Below are 26,145 nucleotides of genomic sequence, written 5' to 3'. Positions count from 1 at the left end.
TGGGCCTCACAAGGGGTGGGGATGGGGAACACCCAACGGACAAGACCAAAGAAGACCGTAAAAGGGGGAGGGGTAGCAAGGGACCCGTTGGTTCAGGAGGGAAAGGGAGGGGTTGGTAAGGTGACCGGTTTAAAGGTGGGTTAAGAGGGCAGTGGTTCAGGGGGTTTAAACTGAGTTTAAGAATTGATTAGGGTGGGACGGGTTTAGCGGGTCAGTGGATGGATTAGAGGGGTGTGACGAGTTTGGGTCAAGGTTAGAAAAAGGAGGCCGAAAAGGTAAAAGGGTAAGGTAGGACCAATGTCAGGGGGCACGAAAGAGGGTTAAAGGTTAAGGGCGGATATGGAGGAGAGGGGGAAGTAGTGAGGATGTTGAGGTGATGGTGACGAGGGTAGGACGAGGGTGAAGGTTGGCGGCATCAGGTGGGGGTGTAGCGGTAAAGGTTGACAAGGCCAGAAGGGGGGCATCATCGTAGGTTGCCGGAGTGGTGAAACCCTTGCGAGACAGACTGTTACGACCAGCAGGTGCAGTGGTGCCAGGGACCTGAGGAGCCAAAGAAGCCAAAAGGGCAGTTGATGAAGACATCTGTGAATCCTTTGTGTTTGAGCGAACATTTGAGCAAGAAGAACCAGTGGATCGAGCAAAAGTAGATGGTCCAACGGGTTCAGGGGCAAGGACTAGGGAATCGATCATTGACCTAGGTGGCATCTGCATTTGCTGCAAGACCACTCTAGGGGGTTGCGACGAATCTAGAGTAGCAGATAGGGCTGTAGCAGATCCAACCTGGGAAGTTGAACTGATGCCGATGTTGGGAAGCGAACCCACCACGGGGACAGGGAAGGAAGGTTGCAGATGTCTAGGAGTAGAACCAGAGGCCAGTTGTTGCCGGAGACGGTGCTTTCGATGGCGACTCTTCTGCCGACCACGACTGGGCTCCCTGGAGGAGGAAGGAGGTCGTTGTGGAGGAAGGTAAAGAGCGAGATCCTTCAAAATTTCAGATTGGTGATTAATACATGTTTAGTAGTAGGTAATTGCTATTATAATATTAAGACTACATGTAGTTACTAATTTGGGGAGTCTCCACAAGACTTCTATTTTTGTAATAGAGGTTAAAGCTTTTAATAAGAGGAGAGGACAGCAGTAGCCCACGATTTTTTGTCCAAACAACTCTATAAGTTTTGTGCTATTCTTCCACGTGTGATGCAAAATCTGTGAAAGACAGAAGAACCCTAGTGTGATGTTAGTGGTGCTGGTGTGAAGCTACCGTTGCGAAGGTGGGAAGCTCTTGCTGTATGTTATCCTGTTCTGATTTCTTATTCTCTTCTACCTTCAGTTCAGCACAACAGCCTCAACCTTTGCTGTGGTGTTTCTCTTGACTTGGATTTGTTGCTGTTTAGAAGCTATTGATGATCTAAACTGTTGGTTGCATGCTGTTCTTACATCTGAAACTCCTGCAAAAAGGATAGTGTTTGCAGTTTCTATTTCTGAGTTTTATGGCTTGCAGTGGTAAAGGTACTGTTGTTGATTCATCCAGCCCTCAGATCATGGTGAGGTTTTGATGTGTTGTTCCATCAGACATGGCCTTCCTTTGACTGCAATATTGGGAATGTTCGGACTTGCGGAGTGGTTGTTCCTGCAAGTTACTAATTCTGATCCTAAGTTACTATTTTGGTGTACTGGTGTTCTGGAAAATCTAGCCATTGGATTGGATTAATCTTTAAGTAATATGTTCCATCTGTCGGGTAATGAATCTGGCTCTGTTGATATGTTGTTCTGCCATGGGGGTCCTGCACCTTCAGAGAAAGAAAGCATCAACCAGAACCATATTCCTTTAGCGTGCAGATGTAGTTAAGTGTCTGACTCTATTGGTCATAGTTCCCTGCTATTGCAGCCGGTGCTCTTTTTGAAGATATACTGCTGTTTCTAATTATGAGATCAGTTTCTAGTTTCATTCCTTTGTCAATAGCTTTGAATCCACAGCCGCTGGATCTTCATCGTACTTTGAGGGATTGAAGTCCTATTAGGTGACTACATCAGATTGGAATATGTATGAACCCTGGATATGTGGTAACTTCTGGTATATAATCTGTTACTTGTGTGAGTCCTACGATTCTGTTGTGGGTGGGATACTGAACCTAGCTGTTGTTGGACCTTATCCTGCAATTTTCTCCTTATGGTAGAATGATATTATCCTTACTTCAACCATTCGCTTGCATTACTTCCCTGGAGCATACAGGAGCATCCCACATATTGCCATTTTTTCCTCGTACATACTTTTCTAACTTTAAATGAAAACCAATCCCATAAAAAAGATTCACTCATTCAATGACTGAGATTTGAACTTGGATCTCAACCTTTGGCAAACCAAAATTATACACAATCATGTCTACTTCCTTTTTCAGTTCTCACCTTAAAACTTCTTCACCAACAATGAGACTTCGGTCAAAACAAGTACATATATAATTAAAATTCAAAGTTCCAAAATGAGAAAGCAGCAACTCAACTGGTGATGTTTTGTTACTGGCGAGTAATAACTTCTTTGGTAATTCATCAGCAAGTGTGGGCCAGAATGTGTTTAATTCTTGACGAACCTGAAAGCAGGATAATTTAGCAAAACTAGTACAACTGCAGCTAAATAAAGTATAAGTCAAAGATTTGAAATGAAACCTAAAAAGTGCAACATTACCGCTTGTATTACACGCCATGTAGACTCAAATGGGTAGGCCTCTGAACTTCCAACAATGGGCATGTCTCCCAGCAAAGTTTTAACACATGCAAGTACTGAATTTGCTAAAGAGTCAAGATTGTATCCTCCTTCTAAGGCCATCACAATCTTTCCATTGGCAAACTCCATCAGCTGTATGTATATACAAAAGGAATAAGAAATAAAGTCAATATAAACAGTAAAGAATGTTATTACGCACCCGATTCCAAATATAGAGCCAAAAGAGGGAATATACAGGAACTCTGGTGGAGATGATGTAACGTCCCAAACTCGGTCAGGATTATACGCACTACTCTTGCAAGTGCCGACCCATTAGGTTACAATCTTACATTAATAGTAATAAATAAATCCCAGTCTCGTTTACAACGTAGCGGAAGCATTATATATTGGATAACAGTTCAAGTCAAATGTATACACTAGTGGCAGTTATCTACAATGTTGTACAACTAAAATCTTGTTCATTCATTCATTAACATTAAATATTCTGAAATAACTTTGTTCTCAAAATATTTCTCTCTAATCTTCTAACATTACCCAAAGCTCAAATACTCTGGAGCTGTATAAGACTCCACACCTGACTCGTCATTTGAAAAACATCAACATATATAGGGATGAGCTAATGCCCAGTGAGGTACACATGATCTTATACACACAAGCATTCAAAAGAACAATAAATGGAACGGAGACATACATAGCACCTTATGAAACTTCACTTTTTATTTAATTAGGTCAGGTCTTGGCCACTTAGTGAACTACCATAGTGGACAAACAATTGAGGGTGGTAGTCGACTACATACATTCCTAGGCACTGTAGCCCAGCATTATAGATGCGCTCTACTCCCATGTGTCCAGGCACCGTAGCCCTGGGGGAGGACCCCTCATCTATATAAACATCATATTAGACGCGCTCTACTCCCATGTGTCCAGGCACCATTGCCCTGGGGGAGGACCCCTCATCTATATAAACATCATATTAGATGCGCTCTACTCCCATGTGTCCAGGCACCGTAGCCCTGGGGGAGGAACCCTCGTCTAATCAAACATCATAATAGACGTGTTCTACTCCCATGTATCCAGGCACCGTTGCCCTGGGAGATGACCCCTCATCTATTCTCTTTCTTTTTCAAGACCCTCATCCAATACATAACCTGTTAGATATGGGCCAGAATACCGTGGGGGGTATTCTGGACTTTTTTCCTCTTTATTTATTTAGTTGTTTGTATGTGGTTTAGTCCCACATTGCTCATGTACATATGTTTATTCTTTTATTACTCTTATAAATAAAGGAGTGCTTGGGGTGACTCAAATCATCCAAGCCTTTCCCTAATTTTAAATCTCTCTACATGGTATCAGAGCTGATTTCGAATTAGGGACCAACCCCATCGATTTTTTTTTCTCCTTCTCTCCTCCATCGTTTTTCCCTTCTTCCCCTCCTTGTTTCTCCTTGGTTCTCCCTTTTTCCTAAGGGCAGTACTACAAGAGGTGGTCGTTTGACCTAGTTGCTGCCCCTCCCAACCTCTTTTCAGTTTTTTATGACTTAATTACTGCTCGATAGCTGCTGGACCCTCCCTGCCGCATTGAAGTCTTCAAGGTTTTTTCTCTAGATCAGCCCCTACCATTATTAAAGGCTGTTCTTCACTTATTGAGGCTTCTTCAGCACCTTTTCCAGCACCTATTCAGCATCTCTTCTCCTTCATTGAAGACCTCCACTCCCAATTGATCTCCATCTTCAGGGTTTTTTCCAAAACCCTGACAATTGTCGACTTTGGGTGTGGGGCTGCTTGTTGCTGCTGCACTTTGGTTCTTCTTCTGCCAGGCTGATTCTATACTTATCAGGAGACACTCGGCTGCCATTTTTGGGCTTCTACAATCCAGTTTTGAAGACCTCTCTGAGATCGATACACACTTACAGGGTTTTTTCAAAACCCTGACATCTATCGATCTTGGGGCTGCTGCTGCCCATTGGACCTGAGTTTCTACAGGTTGTTTTCTTCATTATAAAGCACCAATCGACTTCAGTTGCAGCCTTTTATCTGCAGTTCTGTGCCTCACTTGTCCCTTTATCGATTTCCACAATTCAGGGTTTTCTTCAAAACCCAGACACTATCGATATAGAGGTCTCCTTGTGCTGCTGGTTCTGTTTTTTGGAGAGGTGATTCAGCCTTTATTTTGAAGTTAATATTGGACTTATTTGCTGCCAAGTATGGGTGATTCGATCAATTCTTCAGCTACTTCAGATCAGTCACTCAATGATGGTCACAAGACAGAGTACCACAACTTCCCACCAAATCCTATTAAACTTGATGGCTCGAATTATCTTCTCTGGTCCAGATCTGCCTCGTTTGCCATTGCAGGCTGTGGTCTCACCAGTCATATTAATGGCACTTGTGTTATGCCTACTGAACAAGGGCCTGCTCAAGAAAAGTGGCTTGCCAATAATGGTGTTCTGATGTCTTATCTGATAGGCTCTATGACTTCTGATCTACAACATAACTTTCTTCTTCTGGACACTGCCTCCCAGATTTGGGCCTCCTGCAAGGAAACATATGGGCAGCTTGGCAATGATGCCCAAGTATATGAACTCCGGAAGAAGGTCCTTCACACCACTCAGGGTGAACTTTCAGTGTCCAAATACTATGCTACTCTCCGTAGTCTGTGGCAACAGTTGGACCATTTCTCAGACTTTCACCCTACTTCAGTGGCTGATATTGCTTCCTATAAGAAGCACGTGGACAAGATCAGAGTATATGATTTTTTGGCTGGTTTGAATGTGGAGTATGATCAGATCCGTGTTCAGGTGTTGGGCCATAAGCCGTTTCCCACACTTGAACAATCATATGCATTGGTGTCTTCTGAGGAGAACCGGAGGGCTGCTATGTTGTACCCTCCTATTACAGACAGATCAGCTCTCAAGGCTGCTGCCCCGGCCACTTCTGCTCCTAGTGGCACTGCTACTCTTGGTGATTCTGCTACAGCGACTGTTGTTTGTGAGCACTGTCACAAACCCTATCACACCAAAGAGAAGTGCTGGAAACTTCATGGGAAACCAGCTGATTTTGAAGCTAAAAGGGCTGCCAAGAACAAGAATAAGCCAAAGACCAAGGCCCATCAGACTGAGACTGTTACTGCAGCCCCTGCTACTGACCCTGGTCTATCCCAGGATGATCTACAGGTACTCCTACGTATGCTAAGGTCTTCCGCTGCTGCTGCCTCTACTACATCAACTACTGCCAATTCATTTGCTCCTTCAGGTTCACACTTTGCTCGGTCAGGTATTCCATTTGGAGGTCATTGTGCTTCTGTAGCTTCCCATCCTTGAATCATAGATTCTGGAGCTACAGATCATATGACCGGTTCCTCTAGGTTGTTTCACAGATATTCTCCCACTTCTGGGAAAGATAAGGTCAAAGTGGCTGATGGTTCTCTTTCTTCCATGTCTGGAAAGGGAATCATCAACTGCACTTCCTCTCTTCCTTTGACTTCTATTTTGCACATTCCTAATTTTACTACTAACCTTCTTTCCATTAGTAGTATTACTCGTGATCTTAACTGCAAAGTCACTTTTTTTCCTTCTCATTGTGTGTTTCAGGATCTGGAGTCTGGGAAGACGATTGGATTGGGTAAAGTGCCGGTGGGCTGTATTTGCTTGATGACGGTCGCTTCTCTCCACCACCATTACATTCTCCGCTACACCAGAACTCCATGGTCTCTTCTGAACTCTACCAGTGGCACTCTAGGTTAGGTCACCCCCCTTTAGGAATTTTAACTCATTTATTTCCTAGTTTGGTCACCCTTCATACTAGGGATGACTTTTTTTGTGAGGCTTGTGTTCTGGCCAAACAGACACGTTCAAATTATCCCATTTCAAATAAAAAGGAGTTCTTTTTGTTTTAATTTGGTGCATTCTGATGTTTGGGGCCCCAGTCGTAAACCATCTATTTCTGGCCATCGTTGGTTTGTCTCTTTCATTGATTGTCATTCTAGGCATACTTGGGTATATCTTCTCCACACAAAAATCAAGTTTTATCATGTTTTCAACATTTTCATCATAAAATGGTCCAAACTCAGTTCCAGGCTACTCTCAAAGTATTAAAAAGTGATAATGGAACAGAGTATACAGAATCCCAATTTCAAAATTATTTAGCTGATCATGGCATCCTTCATCAAACTAGTTGTGTTGATACCCCTGCCCAGAATGGTGTGGCCGAAAGGAAAAATCACCATTTGTTAGAGATGGCCAGGGCTTTGATGTTTGCAAGGAATGTTCCATCTCAATATTGGGGGGATGCGGTTCTCATTGCGGCCTATCTCATCAATAGGCTACCTTCTAGGGTTCTTGACTCTCGTAGCCCCTCTGATATTTTAATTGGGAATTCCTCCTTTATTGTGCCTCCCAAGGTGTTTGGTTGTGTCTGTTATGCTAGGGATACTCGATCTCCTGGCAAACTTGAACCTCGGGGCCTCTGTTGTATTTTCTTGGGTTATTCTCCCACCCAGAAAGGTTATAAGTGTTACCATCCCCCTTCCCGCCGTACCATGGTTAGTATGGATGTTATTTTCCATGAGTCCCTTTCTTACTATTCTTTGCCACATCTTCAGGGGGAGAGTTCTAGTAAAGATGTGCCTTTTGAGATTCCTCTTTTTGTTTTTGCCATTTTTGGGGGGTTGTTGGGATTGGGGAGGATTTTTTTTTGGGGGGGTTTTTGGGGGAGGGAAAAAAAAAAGATTTTTTTTTTTTTTGGGGGGGGGGTTGGGGGGGAAGAGATGTGGGGGGGTGAAGAAGGAGGAGAAAAGATTTGAAGGGAGAGAAATTAGGAGGAAATTTTTACCTAAAATGCTAGGAAAAGGGGGGGAAGGTTTTTTTTTTTTTACATTTTTTTTTTTTTCTTTTTTTTGTAAATTTTTAAGATTTTTTTTTTTTTTTTTTTTTTTTTTTTTTTTTTTTTTTTTTTTTTTTTTTTTTTTTTTTTTTTTTTTTTTTTTTTTTTTTTTTTTTTTTTTAATTTGGGGGGATTTGGGAGAGGGGAGAGGGGAGGTGGGGGGGGGAAAAAAAAAAATAAAAGAGGGGTGGGGTTTTTTGGGGGGGGGGGGGAGAGGGGGGGGTTGGGGTGGGGGGGGGGGGGGGGGGGGGGGGGGGGGGTTGGGGTGGGTTTGGGGGGTGGTTGGGGGAATTAAAATGGGTTTTTTTTTTTTTTTTTTTTTTTGTTTGGGTTGTTTGTTTGAGAAAGTCTTTTTTGGGGGGGGGGGGGGGGGGGTGTTTTAGGGTTTGGGGGGGGGGGGGGGGATTGGGGGGGGTTAGGATTTTGGGGGTGGGGGGTGGGGGTTTTGTGGAGTTGTGGGGATATAAGGACGGTGGGGGGGGGGGGGTTTTTTTTTTGTTTTTTGGGGGGGGGGGGGGGGGGGGGGGGGGGGGGGGGGGGGTTTTTTTGGGGGGGGGGGGGGGGGGACGAATTTTTGGGGGGGGGTTGATTTTTTTTTTGGTTTTTGGGGGGGGGGGGGTTTTTTTTTTTAGTCTTCGGGGTAAAATTTTTGGAAAGGGGGGGGGGGGGGGGGGGGGGGGGGGGGGGGGGGGGGGGGGGGAAATTTCGGGGGTTTGGTGGGAAATTATTCCGTGTTTTCGGGGGGAGAATGGAAAAATTAGGTGGGAAAATTTAAAAAGTTTTTTGTTTGGGGGGTTTGGGGGTTGGTTATTTTGAAGGAATATTTATTAATAAAAAAAAAAATAAACCATGAAGGTTCCTCAGTGTTGCTACTATCCAGCCTTCTTTGGAATACCCGAATGGCCGCTGCCAAATTACAAGTGCTGCTAATAGAGCTTCTTTACCACCACCCATGCGGTGCTGTTGGGCGGCCTACTTTGGATGGTCTGCGCCGTTCCTCCCTCTTGATAGGGAATCCTTTACAAGGGGAGACCATAGAAAATAGTGTTGTTAATGTTCCTATCCAGGGGAGCCGACTCCGGTCCAAAGAACTATTGGTGAATTTCGGCAAAAGAGAGAATTGACAACTCCAACATCATCACCATAGCAGTTCAATGGGCAAATCCATCGAACCGGGGTTGGGGGGGGGGCTCCAGTTGTAATCCACTTTTAGCAACGACTGCACCCATCCAATGCGGCTCACCATCACCACCGATCTAGGCATTTCATCTCTTGGTAACCCCTCTTCTTCACTCAACACTACTATCCTGCTCATCGCAAATACCGAAGTGTCGGCTCAGGACTTGCGCTTTACATCCCATATCTCGCTTTGTTTCTTATAGCTCTCTTTCTTCGTCTTTTGAGTGCTTTAATTGCTATTCTTCTTTTCGCTTCCCTCACCCGCCTTACCGTTACAACAAAAAGATTGGTAGGAAGCATACTCCGTAAAAAACTGGAAAGTGGAAGGTTCCGAATGTCCTAAAACTGATATACCACGAAAATAGGCCACTACTGAAAGACGATAAGTGAGTTCCAAATATACTGTTGGGATCTTGTGGCTCTTCCTCCAGCAAAAGTGATACCCAAGCTGGGTTAAGGATGTAAATGGGTCTTTGTGGTTTGTCAAACAGAATAGGTAACTTTATGATTGGTAAATTCACCAGAGTGGATCGAAGTTGATTCGGCAGCATTAGATTTTAGGTTTGCAAAGGGACCACACTTAGCACTCGATGACTTATGGAGTTGACTAAGTCGGGGAGACCTTTGTTGTGCTTTCCCATTTGCTGCCTGAACCCTTCCATCGCCAAAACATGCTCGAACACTTTTGTCTCTGTGGTAGTGTGGCAAATCATGTGGTGTTATTATCTTGATGCCGGTTGTATACAAAGTCTTGGGTGGGATCTTCACTAACTCCATTTTTAGATAAGTAAAGAATGCCTTCCTCCATGGGGTAGCTTCTCAGGAGGAGGTACTATATGGACATTCCACCTTCTACGAATATCTTTCTCTTTGGATGCATCCAATTTTGAGGAATGCCCTATACGATAAACGTGGAATGGATGGCTTCTTTAGAAACGTGCTCATCCATGGGCATTAAGTACCCCTGCCCCTTTTTAAGGGAAACAACCTGGGGTGGGGCCCTGAATCTGGGCCGCCTCCGTATCTTTCATAGGGGCCTGTGCTAAGGATGGTATGGTATAGATTTCAAAGCAGGTTATAAGGTAAGCAATCCCCCCCTCCCTTGCGGGGGGGGGGGGGGGGGGGGTTGTTTTGGTTGGGGGGTTTTTGTTGGGGTTTGGATTTTTTAGGGGTGTGGGGGTTGCACTTCCTCGGCTGATCTATGTAAGTAACACAAATAATTAAAAAACTTAATGTAGATGCACTTCAATGACACTTTTAGATTACTAATACACTTGTATAGTTATTTAATATTTTTCCCCTAACCCTTATATTTTTCACAAAATTAAAACCAATTTTTATATATAATGTTAATATAAGTGCATTGACCTAACACAACAAAACTATGAATTAGTAAACATAATATACATGTAATGCATCTCAAAACATATAGAAATAACTTTCATATTTTTTCATTATTTTTTAAACTTAAAACTCATATTTTTCCTTATTTATTTCTGTTTTTTTAATTTTTTATATATTTTTCTTAATTTTCGAAAATTAAAAGAATTATTTAAGAGCAGAAAAATAAATCCGACACTGTGAAGCCGTAGATCGGCCATTGGTGTCTAACATATATTTAATTCATTACCATCTAAGTCATATTACCCCTAATTATTTCCTATTTTAGTTGTAGGAAAATGAATTTTTAAAACCAGAAAAAAATAAAAAAATACATATGGGAAAAAATTTCACACCGTGAGGCTGTAGATCGGCCTCCGGTGTCTAACATATATTAATATCATCAACATCCAACAACATTTGTACAAAGTTTTTTTTAAAAAAATAGTTTTAGAGAAATATAATTTACCTTAAATAATGAAATTAGGCTTGGATGATGAGCTTAGATGACCCTCCGACGTCTTCCCGCGACAAGGAGCTTCAATGAGGCTTGGAAGGGAGGAAGAAGAGAGAAAATTTCATTTTCAGCAGCTCTCGGTCGAAATATCGACCAAGAGCTGCGAAATATGAAATTTATAAGGATTTTGAATGTGACACTATTGTCACTTTACAATATCTCGCGATATATCGTGATATCTCGCGATATATCGTGAGTTCCACGATACATCGTGAAATATCTCGATATATCGACGCAGTTATTGTACTTTTTTATTTCGACCTTGTTTCGTATCTCGGTCATGTCGAGATTCACGAAATATCGCGATATATCGCCGATATTTCGCGAGATTTTATACCATGGCTGTAAGTATGGTGAGCCAATTCATGCATGATCCCTATTCCTCTCATATGGATGCAGTCCGTCGTATTTTGAGGTATTTGAAGTCTGCTCCAGGAAAGGGAATCCTCTTATCTCCCAATGGTCACCTCAAGATTGAAGCTTAGAACTTCAGACCCTCATTGCTCATCTCCACAAACTCGGCAACACTTCAATTCCACTCTCCATACTTCCATTCTCTTCAGTTCTGAACTTCAATAGTCTCAACTCTTGAATTCCTCATTTCTATCTTATTATTCTCAGAATCTCTCTCTCCATACTCTTTCTTTCTTCTTCTTTTTCTTTCTAAGTTCCAGAATTCTCAGCAATTCCAAGAGGCCCAATGTCACATAATTTGCTCACCAAATCAGCAATTCCGCCTCATTCCAACCTCCTTCCTTCCTCTTCTCAATCCTCCTGAAATTCTTCTTCAATCCATGGTTCCAGCAGCCCAACTCACAAATCCTCAACTTCAGTTGTTCCAACCTTAGTAAACAGAACTCCTTCTCAGTTGGAATCCAGCTCCTATATTAATTCTTGCTTTCCTCTATCTTTTCCTTTCAATTTCATAACAGTTCCAGCAGCACTATTCTTTCCTTCTCTCAATTTTAGGTAATTCTTTCATTCTAAAATCCCAGCAACACAAATCCATCACATAGCATTTACAGATTCAGCTACCATTTCCCCATTCTTTCTAATCCTTGATAAGTTCACTTGAACCCTTCTTGAATCATAGTGACCTCCTGAAATTCAATGATTCCAAGGAACCCATAAAATCATTGACCTCTCTTAATCATGCTGTCCAGCAGTCCCTATTCTTTTTTTTTTCTTTCTTTTATCTTCCCATTCTTCTTCTTTTCTTCTTTTCTTTCAATCCCTCCTTTCAAATCAGAACTCTAGCAACATAAAGCCTAGTTCTCCTTTCAATTTAGGATTCCAGCAACACAACCCCCTTAAAATCTGAACTCCAACTTCCTCTACTTCCTCCTTATTCCTGTTCTTCTTTTTCCTTTTTCTTCTCCTTCTTCTCCTTCCTAATCATTGAACTCATATGCAACCCTCTTCCAGATTCAAATTCTCTTTAGATCTCAGTAGTCCAGCACCCCTAGAACCCACATTCCCACTTGTTAAATTATGTAGTACCCGATAGGGGGTATATTTGGTATTTTCCCCCTTTTCCCCTGTTAAAACACTGTTCACTTGAAGTACTGTTCATGTGACACTGTTCACATGAACAGTGTTTTAACATCCCCAGTCGATCTATTTAGTATTCCTAATTAGAATCAGCTGGGGGATCTTTCCTAGTTCTAGTCTAAATCATTGTAATTCCTAGTTCTAGTCTGAATCATTGTAATTCTCTTCCTATAAATAAAAGGGATTGGTGATCTCTATGGATCACTTAAGCATTCAGTTCTACAGGGCATCTAACATGGTATCAGAGCAGAATCTGATCTAAGAAGAAGTTCTCAAGTTTTTCTGGTTTTTTTTTCTCCCCCCTCCCACAGTTTCTGGTTTCTCCCTTCTCCACCACTCTCGGCTCCTCTCTCTCATTCAGGGCAGCACCTATGAGGTGATCTAATGAAGATTTAGATGCTGCCCTCGCATTCACCTCATTGAAGATTGAAGACTACTGGTGTTGCCTACTGCCGACAGGTTCCCTCCACCATTGGAGATCGAGTTCTTCCCACAAAGCTGAAGATCGATTTCTGTTTTTTCTGGAGATTGGTTCCTGTTATCCTTGGCACACACCTCTTCCTTTTTGAAGACTGCAGTATTGAATCAAGCCACAAGACAGATTCAGCTCTGCAATTTCTCTCCAAACAGCCTTTTTGCCCTAATTTTTTGCTAAAATTAGGGCTTCTTATTGGCTGGTCAGAATCAGCTCTTTTATTGAGGACTTGTTCTCCACTACAAGAGGGAAACTCAACCTCAGTTTCAGCCTAGTCTGACGGCTGGAATTTCTGCAAAATCAAAACCCAGATCTTTGCTCCATTCTGGTAACTGCTCTGCTAGGGTTTTTTATTTTCTCGTCAGAAGTTGCTGATTTTTTGCAGACTTGTTGTTCACTACCAGCAGGACTTTCGATCCAAATTTGAGCTTTTTCTGACGGCTAAATTTTTGGGAATTTCAAAACCCGTTTGCTATACACTCTTGACATCATGTCTGATCTTACTTCAGCTGACTTAGATGGATCCACTCGTTCGGAGTATCTTCCTTTTGCTTCCCCCACTAAATTAAATGGGACTAATTACCTGATGTGGTCTAAATCCATTGCTGGCCGTGGTTATACAGGCCACCTTATAGGCAGCCTCGTGAAACCTGATGAAGAGGGGCCTGCACAGAATCGATGGTTATCTTATGACTCTATGGTAATGTCATATCTTATCCATTCTATGCATTCTTCCATTGCACCTGGTTATCTTCTCCTTGACACTGCTGCTTAGATATGGAAAGCTGCCAAGGAAACCTATTCCCAGGTAGGGAATGATGCACAGGTATATGACTTACGGAAGAAAATTCATGAGACTAAACAGAATGAGTTGACTCTCTCTCAATACTATGCTGAACTTCGTAAGTATTGGCAAGAACTTGATCATTACTCGGATTATCAACCCACCTCTGCTACTGATATCGCTGCCTATAGAAAACATGTTGACAAAATCCAAGTTTATGATTTTTTGGCTGGTCTCAATGTCGAATATGACCCAATAAGAATACAAATTCTCGGTAAGGATCCTTTTCCTACACTGGAATAATCATATGCACTGGTTAACATTGAAGACCGACGTCGTTCAGCTATGCTCCATTCTGCACCTACTGATCGATCAACTTTACAAACTGGAGCTGGTTCGAACTCTACTACTTCTGACACATCCAAAGCTGAAAAAGCGGCTGTTAAATGTGAACATTGTGGCAAGTTGTGGCATACTAAAGCCACCTGTTGGAAGATACATGGGAAGCCGGCTGATTTTGAAGAAAAAAGGAAAAAGAGTAGTGGCAACAAGGGTCGTGATCAACCTACTGCCAAGGCAAATCAGGCCGAAACTACTACCACACCTACTACAGACATTGGCCTTTCCAAGGAGGAACTCCAAGCTTTCCGTCGACTGTTAAAGGCCTCTTCTGCCTCTGCTGCCCAGACTTCTACAGCTGCTGCTCCTTTTGGTTCACTCTCTAACTTTGCTTCAGGTACTTCTGTTGGTAGTCAGTGTGCATCGGCAGTCTCCAGCCCATGGATCATTGACTCCGGTGCAACTGACCACATGACAGGTTCTCCTACTTTTTTCCATCAGTACATTCCTTCTTCTGGAAAGCATACAGTCCGTGTTGCAAATGGATCTCTTTCTTCCATCTCTGGGAAGGGATCTATTTGTTGTTCTCCTAGTCTTACCTTAAAAAATGTTTTACATGTTCCTTCCTTTTCTACTAATTTATTATCCAGTAGTAGTTTTACAAAGGATCTCAATTGTAAAGTAACATTTTTTCCTTCTCATTGTGTCTTACAGGATCTAGTGACAGGGAAGACGATTGGGGTTGGTAAAGTGCATGGTGGTCTTTACTTGCTGGATGGTGATTCGCAGCCCTCTGATTTTGTTCCATCTCACACCCATCAATTAAATTCTGCCTCTTTTGACCTATATCAATGGCACTGTAGATTAGGGCACCCTTCCATTAGGATTTTATCTCGTTTGTTTCCCAATTTAGTTAAAAATTGTAATTCGGATGAGTTTTTTTGCGAAGCCTGTATTCTGGCTAAACAAACTCGATTCGTTTATCCTTCACTAAATAAAAGAAGTGATTCTCTTTTTCATATTGTTCACTCTCATGTATGGGGTCCTGCTCGAAACACTTCTATTTCTGGCCACCGATGGTTTGTCACTTTTATTGACTGCCATAGTCGTACCACTTGGGTGTATCTGATGAAACAAAAAAATGAGGTGTTTTACTGTTTTCAGCTCTTCCATAACCTAGTCAAAACTCAGTTTAAAGCCACTCTCAAGATTCTCCGCAGTGATAATGGCAGAGAATATATGGACGGGCACTTTCAAAACTATTTGGCTGATCATGGTATTTCACCAAATCAGCTATGTTGATACACCACCCCAAAATGGTGTGGCTGAAAGAAAAAATCGCCATCTCCTCGAAATGGCTTGTGCCTTGATGTTTGACCGCCATGTCCCCTCTCAGTACTGGAGTGATGCCGTGCTTACTGCTGCCTAGGTAATCAATCGGCTCCCTACTCGGGTTCTGTCCTCCCGTGCTCCGGTTGATATCTTCCAAGGTGCTTCCTCCTTTGTCACTTCCCCCAAGGTATTCGGTTGTGTGTTATGCTCACAACCATCATCCGCATGGGAAGTTGGATCCACGTGGTCTCTGGTGTATTTTTTTTGGGTTACTCTGCAACTCAAAAGGGGTACAAGTGCTATCATCCTCCTACTCGCCGTACACTTGTCTCCATGGATGTAGTTTTTCATGAGTCTTCTCCCTACTATTTGTCGTCACCTCTTCAGGGGGAGTTCCGAGCTTGTGAAGATGTGTCGAATACCTTACCCTTACTACTTGCTGCCCCTACATTACCTCCACCTGCTGTCCATACATTACCCGCTGCCAATACTCCACCTGCTGCCCATATTCCACCTGCTGCCCAATCTGTTCCTACTCAAGAAAGACCTTCTTCGGGTGAAGTTTAGGGGGAGCAGCCTAGCCCTGGCTCTGTTCGAAGACAAGTTGAAAAAATTCAGGGAAAACTTAATTGACCAGACCTTCGTGTTTCCACTTGAACTCCTAAAAAGCAAAAATGGCACCACCAACACCACGGCAACTTTACCTATCCCATCGGCATCTCTTGAACCAAAGCCTCCTAGTCCGACTGGTAAGTCTCCTTCCTCTCTTGATTTACCTATTGCTGCCTGTAAAGGTATTAGATCATGCACCCAACATCCTATATCACATGTTGTCTCTTATGATTCTCTTTCTCCTGCCTATCATACTTTTGTGTCTTCTCTTTCCTCTATTTCTATTCCTCAGAAGTGGCAGGAAGCATTTGCTGATACACAGTGGAAGGCTGCTATGGTGGAAGAGATGAATGCCCTAAAGAAAAACAATACATGGGACCTCATTGTTCTTCCTTCAGGAAAGAAACCAGTTGGATGTAAGTGGGTATTTGTAGTCAAGCAGAGGATGGATGGCACCGTTGACCGATACAAAGCTAGACTGGTGGTCAAGGGTTTCACACAGACATATGGGATTGATTGTCAGGAGACCTTTTCTCATGCTGCCAAATTGAGCACTGTTCGTATCCTCCTATCCTGTGCTGTAAATTTTGGGTGGGAATTGAAGCAACTTGATGTCAAAAATGCCTTCCTCCATGGAGAGCTTGAGGAGGAAGTATACATGGAGATCCCTCCCGGTTTCTCTTCCGAAAAAACTCATGGGAAAGGTCTGCAAACTAAAGCGTGCACTCTATGGGCTAAAACAATCCCCTCGAGCTTGGTTTGGCAGATCTCACAGGGCCATGATTTCAGTGGGATACAAACAGAGTAATGCTGATCATACTCTGTTCATTAAACGATCTGGAGATAAGGTTACTATTCTTATTGTTTATGTTGATGATATTGTGGTCACAGGGAGTGATAGTGCAGAGATATCTCGTCTGAAGAGCTTCCTCGGTCGAGAGTTTGAAATAAAGGATCTAGGGACATTAAAGTACTTTTTTGGGATTGAAGTTGCTCATTCCTCCAAGGCATCTTTCTATCTCAAAGGAAGTATGTCTTAGATCTTCTATCGGAGACTGGTTTATTAGGCTGCCATCCCTGTGATACTCCAATGGAAGCTGGGGTTCGGTTAAAGGAGAACGATGGTGAACCAGTTGATAAAGGTCGTTATCAGAGATTAGTGGGCAAATTAATCTACTTATCACATACTAGACCAGACATTGCATTTGCCGTGAATCTGGTTAGTCAATTTATGCATAATCCTTATTCCTCCCACATGGCTGCTGTACTTCGCATCCTCCATTACTTGAAGTCAGCTCCAGGAAAAGGAGTTCTTGTCTCCTCATGATCATCTTCGTACTGAGGCATATACTGATGCAGATTTGGGGTGGTTCTTCTGATCGGAAGTCTACTTCAGGGTATTGCTCTTTTGTAGGAGGAAACCTTAGTGTAGCAAGAAACAAAATGTTGTGGCAAGGTCCAGTGCTGAAGCAGAATTCCGGTCCATGGCATAAGGAATTTGTGATCTATTATGGATACAAGGCTTACTCCGAGACCTTGGTGTTACTGTTCGACTCCCGATGATGTTGTATTGTGATAATAAAGCTGCCATCAGCATTGCTCATAATCCAGTACAGCATGACCGCACAAAGCACGTGGAGATCGATAGACACTTCATCAAAGAAAAATTGGAGAGTGGGTAGATTTGTATGCCTTGTGTGAAAACTGGTGATCAATTGGCTGATGTTTTCACTAAAGGCTTGTGTGGGAAATTATTTCACCCTATCTTGTGCAAGTTGGACATGATCAATATCTATGCTCCAACTTGAGGGGGAAGTCTTAAATTATGTAGTTATACCCAATAGGGGTATATTTGGTATTTTCCCCTGTTGAAACACTGTTCACTTGAAGTACTGGGATTTTAACATCCCCCTTCTAGTCGATCTATTTAGTATTCCTAATTAGAATCAGCTAGGGGGCTCTTTCCTAGTTCTAGTTTAAATCATTGTAATTCCTAGTTCTAGTCTAAATCATTGTAATTCCTAGTTCTAGTCTGAATCATTGTAATTCTCTTTCCTATAAATAAAAGAGCTTGGTGATCTCTATGGATCACTTAAGCATTCAGTTCTACAAGGCATCTAACACCACTTGATTTCACCAATTTCACCACCTGACAGCACTCCACCTTCTCTTATCCTTCCTTTTTTCTTCCTTTCTTTCTTCCAATTTCTTCTTCTTCTTTTCCTCTTTCTTCTTTCTTCTCTTTTCTCTAACTCAATAAAACTAGAAATGAAAGAACCGATTCCTCTTAGTCTAGCTTAGGAAAATGGCTGACTTTTAATTCAATCTACTAACTAACTAAGTACTATCTCAAATCACTAATCTAACTTTGGTCTAATTACTTCAACTAATCCCTTTACTAACTTAGATTAATTAGACTAGTAACACACTATTTACCTAGTTAACTTAGCTTATCAAAGTATTTGACAGCTCCTAGTCAAGCACATGACAACTCAATGCCATCTCCTACTTCCCCTGCTAGGTGGCTGGGCTGACTTTGCCACCACCTCCTTTTGACTTTACCATGTGGCCACTGGCCACCACTAACTTCAAAGGCAGCAACAGCTTAGGCCACCACCTCCTTTTGACTTCCATGTGGCTGTTCCTTTTTGAATCTCCATAATCCAAATAAACCAATAGCTATCCATATTTGAAACACTTGGTTCAGCCAAGCCAAGCCAAGCCAAACCAAACCAAACCAGACTAAGGCAAGCCAAGCCACCTCCTACTTGACTATTCCCACCTACTTCACTATTCACTTAGTGTATTATACAATTAGATACTATATGTTATATCAATCATATATATACACATACCTACGCCAGTGTATTATATAATATAAAACTCATATAATTCATATTAAAATTAATAAAATAATTCTCTTCACATTATAATAATATAAAACATCATACAATCCATTAATATAATACTAAAACAGAATATCAAACAGTAACATACTCACAATTATTCAAATATTATTAAAATATTCATAAAAGCATTAGAATATTCCAGACCACCTAATATAATAAAAAAATATTCATGACCTGCATTCTGGGTGTTACAGATGATATACGACGACAAACATAAGTATGAATAATTGAATGCTGTTAACTACTGTTGAGATAGGCTACTTACCCGATTGGGGTAATTAGTCCTAGTTATATTAGGTTTTGTCTTTCCTTTATTTTTTCTCTTTTTAATGCTGTTAACCACTGTTGAGATAGGCTACTTACCCGATTGGGGTAATTAGTCCTAGTTATATTAGGTTTTGTCTTTCCTTTATTTTTTCTCTTTTTATTGTTTTTTCCCTCAGCCGATCTCTATTTTGGAATTCCTAGTTGGATTAGGAATTCCTAATAGGATTAGGCTGAGGTAGCATTCCTATTCCTACTTTGATTATTTGTAATTCAGTTTATTATAAATAAAGGGCCTGTGTGATCGATTTTGATCACTCAAGCATTCAGATTTCACAGCTGTTTACATGGTATCAGAGCCTGTTCTGATCTAATAAACAGCCTTCTCAGTTTTTTTGGTTTTTTCTTCCCTCCCCTCCATGGTTTCTAGCTCTCTCTTCTCTATCACTCTCAGCTCTTCTCTCTCATTCAGGGCAGCATCTATGAGGTGAATCTGCTAAGGATTTAGATGCTGCTCTCCATATCACCTCATTGAAGACTTCAGATCATTGGTGTGCCCTAATTCTGCCGGCAGAACTTCTCCAACCTTGAAGATCGATTTCTGAATACAATTGCAGATCGATTCTTCCCTTTGTTTTGGGTTTTTTTCTGCTAATACTTGGTGCACACCTCCTTTGTTTGAAGACTGCAGGAGTAGATCACAATCAATTCAGATCCAGCCCTGCAATTTCCCCTAACCCAGGTTCTCCTAATTTTTTTCAAATTAGGGTTTCTCATTGGCTCATCCAACAGTGCTGTTTTTTGGAGGATATATTCCCCACTTCCAGAGGAGTACTCGACCTGTTTTTCAGCCTATTCTGACGGCTGAAAGTGCTGCAATTTCAAAACCCTAATTGGAGTCGACCTGTTGAAGGTTGATCTTCTGTTTGCTGACTGATTTAAGATAACCTTCTTCATCTCCATTGCATATCAAGCACCATGCCTGATTCTGATGTATCTCCTGGTTCAGATGATCAAGTCACTTCTGGACCTGATGCACAAACTCGACAAGAGTATCTTCCCTTTGCTGCCTCCATCAAACTTGATGGAATTAACTATCTCATGTGGTCCAGATCAACCTATCTCATCATTGCTGGCCGTGGTCTCACTGGCCACATTACTGGTACTTCAGTAAAACCTTCTACTGCAGGTCCTCTACAGACTTGATGGATCTCTAATGACTCTCAGGTCATGGCCTTTCTTCTGAATTCTATGCAACAAGATCTTGCCAATGGCTATTTACTTCTAGAGACTGCTGCCCAGATATGGATGGCTGCCAAAGAAACTTATGGACAGATTGGTAACGATGCTCAGGTTTATGAATTACGGAAAAAAAATTCATGAAACCACTCAGACGGACCTCTCTATTTCCAAGTCTTATGCTCTCCTACGAATTCTATGGCAACAACTGGATCATTACACTGATTACCAGCCCACTAATCGTACTGATATTGCTGCCTATCACAAGCATGTTGACAAAATCAGAGTATATGATTTCCTCGTTGGATTAATGTGGAATATGATCAGATTCGGGTCCAGGTATTCAGCAGGATCCCTTTTCCTACTTTGGAACAGTCCTATGCCTTAGTACATACTGAAGAAAGCAGGCGGACTGCTATGTTGCACACTCCCACAAGTGATCGATCAGCTCTAAAAACTGCTGCCACTGCTGTTCCTACATCTGATGGGCTTTCTACTACTAGTGACTCTTCTAAAGTAACCGTGAAGTGTGAACATTGTAATAGGCCATATCATACCAAGGCCACTTGTTGGAAACTCCATGGTAAACCGCCTGACTTTGAAGCTAAACGTGCTGGCCGGAAGTCGAAAAACAAAGCCAATCATACTGAGGCTGTCACTACTACTCCTACTACTGACACTGGTCTATCCAAGGAAGAACTTCAAGCGTTCCGTCGTATGTTACAGGCTTCCGCTGCTTCTACTACATCGACTCCTGCTAGTTCTACCACCAATCCAGGTTCAAATTTTGTTCATTCAGGTATTTCCTTTGCTGGTCATTGTGCATCGGTAGTCTCCTCTCCCTGGATCATAGACTCCGGTGCCACTGATCATATGACTGGATCCTCCAGCCTCTTTACTCGTTACTCTCCTACATCTGGTAAAGATAAAGTACGGGTGGCTGATGGTTCTCTCTCTTCTATCTCTGGGAAGGGCTCTATCAGTTGCTCTCCTTCCTTAACTTTATCCTCTGTTTTACATATTCCTAAATTTAGCACTAATCTTCTTTTCATCAGTAGTCTTACCCGTCATTTAAATTGCAAAGTAACTTTTTTTCCTTCTCACTGTGTGTTTCAGGATCTGGCAACGGGGGCGACGATTGGATGTGGTAAGATGCATGGTGGATTATACCTGCTTGATAATGGGAGTCCTACTTCACTACCATCTTTGGCTTCTCCTATACATCAAAGCTCGTTAGTTTCTTCTGAACTTCAACAATGGCATAACAGACTAGGTCACCCCCCTTTAGGAATATTATCCCTTTTATTTCCAGCATTAGCTAAAGCATGTCATAGAAACGAATTTTTTTGTGAAGCATGTGTTTTGGCTAAACAACATCGTTCTACTTATTCCATTTCTAATAAAAGAAGTTCTTCTCCTTTTAATCTTATTCATTCTGATGTTTGGGGTCCTAGCCGAAAACCATCTCTCAAAGGCCATCGTTGGTTTGTTTCCTTTATTGATTGTTATTCTAGGAGTACGTGGGTCTATTTAATGCATAATCAAAGTGATGTTTTTTCTTGTTTTCAAAGTTTTCATAAGATGATTCAGACCCAATACAATGCCACTCTCAAGATATTGAGGAGTGACAATGGTAAAGAATACATGGATGGTCAATTCCAACACTACCTTGCTGCCCATGGTATACTCCATCAAACCAGTTGTGTCGATACCTCAACTCAAAATGGTGTGGCTGAAAGGAAAAATCACCACCTCCTTGAGGTGACTCGGGCTATTATGTTTGCCCATTCTGTCCCTTCCCAATATTGGGGAGATGCTGTCCTGACTGCTACCTAGCTCATCAATAGGCTCCCTACCCGAGTCCTTGACTCTGATACCCCTGCCTCTTTACTGTTGGGTTCTTCCTCCTTTGTCGTCCCACCAAAGGTTTTTTATTGTGTCTGTTATGTTCGGGATACCCGCTCCCCTGGCAAGCTTGAACCCCGTGGGGTCCGTTGTATTTTCTTGGGATATTCTCCATCCCAAAAGGGATATAAGTGTTACCATCCTCCTACACGTCGTACCTTCACTAGTATGGATGTTGTCTTTCATGAAACTCTCTCCTATTATCAATCCACACCTCTTCAGGGGGAGACTTTCAGTGAAGATGTGATGGTTGACCTTCCGGTACAGACCCAGACCCGGGTCCAACTACCTGTTGATCCCACCCCTCAACCGACTATTGCTTCCTCTCCTCTTCCCTCTGATGGTCCCCCACCGGATTTTCCCCAGGGGGAGAACTTAGAAGATGCTGAAAATTCTATTGGTGACAATTCCCTTCAGGGGGAAATGACTCCAGTCCAACAAACCATTAGGAAATTTCAGAAGAAAATTAACGACTCTAATCTCAAAACCTATCACACGGGACATTCCAAATACAAGCAGCTCCCATCCACTGTAGCACCAGCACCACCACAGTTGTCGGCCCTGGAACCAAATCAATCTCCAGATAACATATCTTCTCCTTCGTCTCCTGATTTACCTATTGCTCATCGTAAAGGTATTCAGGCTTGTACCCAGCACCCCATTTCTCATGTTGTCTCTTATGACTCTCTTTCTCCATCATTTCGTACATTTGTCTCTTCTCTTTCTTCTGTTCATATTCCCCAAAATTGGCAGGAAGCTTTTACAGATGGAAAGTGGAAAGCAGCAATGATGGAAGAAATGGAAGCCTTAAAAAAGAATGATACATGGGAACTTGTGGTTCTTCCTCCAGGAAAGAAACCAGTTGGATGTAAGTGGGCGTTTGTGGTGAAACAGAAGGTAGATGGCACTGTGGATCAATACAAAGCACGTTTGGTTGCAAAGGGATTTACTCAGACTTATGGGATCGATTATCAGGAGACTTTTGCACTAGTTGCGAAATTAAACACCGTCAGAGTGCTACTTTCTTATGCAGTGAATCTTGGCTGGGAGTTACAACAATTAGATGTGAAGAATGCCTTCCTCCATGGAGAATTTGATGAGGAAGTGTAAATGGACATTCCACCTGGTTTCTCTTGTGATAAAACCAGCGGGAAAGTTTATAAATTGAAGCGTGCTTTATATGGGCTGAAACAGTCCCCCTGTGCTTGGTTTGGATGATTTTACAAGGCAATAGTCTCTGCAGGTTATAAGTAGAGCAATGCTGATCATACCTTGTTTATCAAGAAAAATGGTGAAAAGGTAACCCTCCTAATAGTTTATGTGGATGATATTGTGGTGACTGGGAATGACGATCATGAAATCACCCAGTTGAAGACTTACCTTGGGCGAGAATTTGAAATAAAGGATCTAGGAAAACTAAAGTACTTTCTAGGGATAGAAGTTGCTCGGTCTTCTAAAGGCATCTTTCTTTCTCAAAGAAAGTACATCCTAGATTTATTGACCGAGACTGGGATGCTAGGGTGTCATCCTTCTGATACACCTATGGATGCTACTACCAGACTTAAAGAAAAAGAGGGAACTCCTGTCGACAAAGGTCATTATCAGAGATTGGTTGGTAAGCTCATTTATCTATCTCATACAAGACCTGACATAGCAGTATCTGTGAGTATGGTTAGTCAGTTCATGCATGATCCGCATTCCTCTCACATGGATGCTATTATCCGGATCCTTCGATATTTAAAATCAGCACCAGGTAAAGGTATTCTTTTGTCTCCGAATGGTCATCTGCGTGTCGAAGCATATACTGATGCAAATTGGGCTGGTTCCTTTGACAGAAAGTCCATTTCTGGATATTACTCATTTGTTGGTGGCAATCTTGTTACATGGCGTAGTAAAAAGCAGAACGTAGTAGCAAGGTCTAGTGCTGAAGCCGAGTTTTGTGCTATGGCACAAGCATGGTACTAAATCTCGTTTCGTTTCGGTGTTTCAGTCTGACCGAAATTTGGTCGAAATATGAAATATGGTATTTTTCTGTGGGTGTAAAATGCCAAAAATGACCGAGATTTCCGAAATTTTCGAAATGAGATGACCGAAATTATCGAGATTTCCGAAATTTCCGAAACGAGATGACCGAAATATTCGAAATATTGCATTTTTTCATATCGGACTTGCGTTTCGTTTCTGACAGGTCGAGATACTCGAAATATTCGATATCTCGACCGAAATTTCGCGAGTTTTAGTACTATGGGCACAAGGTATTTGTGAGATGTTATGGCTCAAAGGTTTATTGCAAGATATTGGTACTCCGGTTCATCTTCCCATGATGTTATATTGTGAAAACAAGGCTGCTATTAGCATTGCTCACAACCCTGTTCAGCATGATCGTACCAAGCATGTGGAGGTTGATAGGCATTTTATTAAAGAAGAGTTGGAAGGAGGGCTGGTGTGTGTTCCTTTTGTGCAATCTGCTGACCAGCTTGCTGATGTGTTCACTAAAGGTTTAAGTGGAAAGGTTATTCATCCTATTCTGGTCAAGTTGGGCATGGTTGATATTTATGCTCCAACTTGAGGGCGAGTCTTGAGATAGGCTACTTACCTGATTGGGGTAATTAGTCCTAGTTATATTAGGTTTTGTCTTTCCTTTATTTTTTCTCTTTTTATTGTTTTTCCCCTCAGCCGATCTCTATTTTGGTATTCCTAGTTGGATTAGGAATTCCTAATAGGATTAGGCTGAGGTAGCATTCCTATTCCTACTTTGATTACTTGTAATTCAGTTTATTATAAATAAAGGGCCTGTGTGATCGATTTTGATCACTCAAGCATTCAGATTTCACAGCTGTTTACAACTACCAATCCCCTATTGATCAAAGGATCCATGCCTCCATGTTTTTTGATGAAACAACTAGGATGATGATAGTGATGGATTACTAACATGTGCGTTGAATGTGAAAGGTTTATAGAATCTCATAATAACAAGACATCAAAAAAGAGTTTATGTTGAAGAAGCATTCAAGCATTGTGGAGCAAAAGAAGAATTGTTGTTTCATGCAAGAACTGTAGAGTCTTCAATACACCACCAGCATAGGTTTTTGTGTTCATTGCATATTCATGTCACCAATATGTATTGCCTCTCACTTAACTATGAATCCCTCTAAAAGTCATTAAGGACCTAAACTGGAATTAACCTTAACTTAGAATGGCTTAGAAAATCTGTGTTAAATCTGCTCAAGCAGATGTCTGCTTCCCAATGCAAAAGTTTGCTGACAATAGGCATGCAAAAAAATAAATGAGAAATCTCAAATTCCTTGTTTGTGGTTGTCTGGTGATAGAAGAGTTTGTCCACAAGACCAGGCAGATGTCTGTATGATTTAAGTGGATGCTCAAGGCCTGAAGCAGTGTATGTTGTACTTGAATGTGGTCTTTGAATCAGGTGACATCAACTCACTATAGCAGATGTCCACATCTTAAGAAGACATCTGGCAAATCCAGCGGACAAGAAATCAGAGACCTTGACTCTCAGACATGTCTTTTAGTTCCTTAGCCTGTCAAACGTGAAGACATCCACTAGGCTAACCAGACGTCCACTCAACTTTACAGAAGCCTAAGTAGCTTGAATCTCATTGGTACGACATATGACTATTGGAGCATCAACAGCAAGATTTTTTTATCGTTGAAGTTCAGCAGACGTCGACTACATTACAGTTCCCCTTGGCTTTTTGGTTTACACTTGATTTATTCTCTCACCAACAACTAGAAGCCTATAAAAAGGGAAACTCTTAGAGCTTAAACAATGTTGACATACACTACATTTTAAGTGATCTTGTGATTCCAATAAGTATCTTTTTACCACCTTGGTCTTCATTGTTTGAGTGAAATTTGTGCTTCAATTTGAAATGTACCTTTCCAAGAAGGTTATCTTTTCTTCTCTCATTTGAGAAAGTGTTGTAACTGTTCCTTATGAAGAGGTCCCACAAGGAGAGTCGCAAAGGTGACGTCAGGTTTAGCGTGAGCCTAGGAATACATCATCGGGTTGTTGTGAGCCATTGAAAAACTACAT

General features: G+C 41.8%; 1 protein-coding gene across 2 annotated transcripts in view; it reads right to left on the bottom strand.

Annotated features, from left to right (window-relative positions):
• The window catches only part of LOC122672783 (histone deacetylase 5), a 74,047-nt gene that overhangs the window by 6,943 nt on the left and 40,959 nt on the right, over positions 1-26,145 (bottom strand). For both annotated transcript variants that reach the window (XM_043870274.1, XM_043870275.1), the window contains exons 7-8: positions 2,684-2,854; positions 2,502-2,588 (exon numbers count right to left, since the gene is read on the bottom strand). In XM_043870274.1, the coding sequence (XP_043726209.1) occupies positions 2,502-2,588; positions 2,684-2,854 (258 nt within the window). The remainder of the gene's footprint in view (positions 1-2,501; positions 2,589-2,683; positions 2,855-26,145) is intronic.

Source organism: Telopea speciosissima, chromosome 8, assembly GCF_018873765.1.
Source record: "Telopea speciosissima isolate NSW1024214 ecotype Mountain lineage chromosome 8, Tspe_v1, whole genome shotgun sequence".
Classification (NCBI taxonomy): domain Eukaryota; kingdom Viridiplantae; phylum Streptophyta; class Magnoliopsida; order Proteales; family Proteaceae; genus Telopea; species Telopea speciosissima.
The sequence above is the reverse complement of the archived record's forward strand: the minus strand, read 5'-3'. Positions and strand labels throughout refer to the sequence as shown.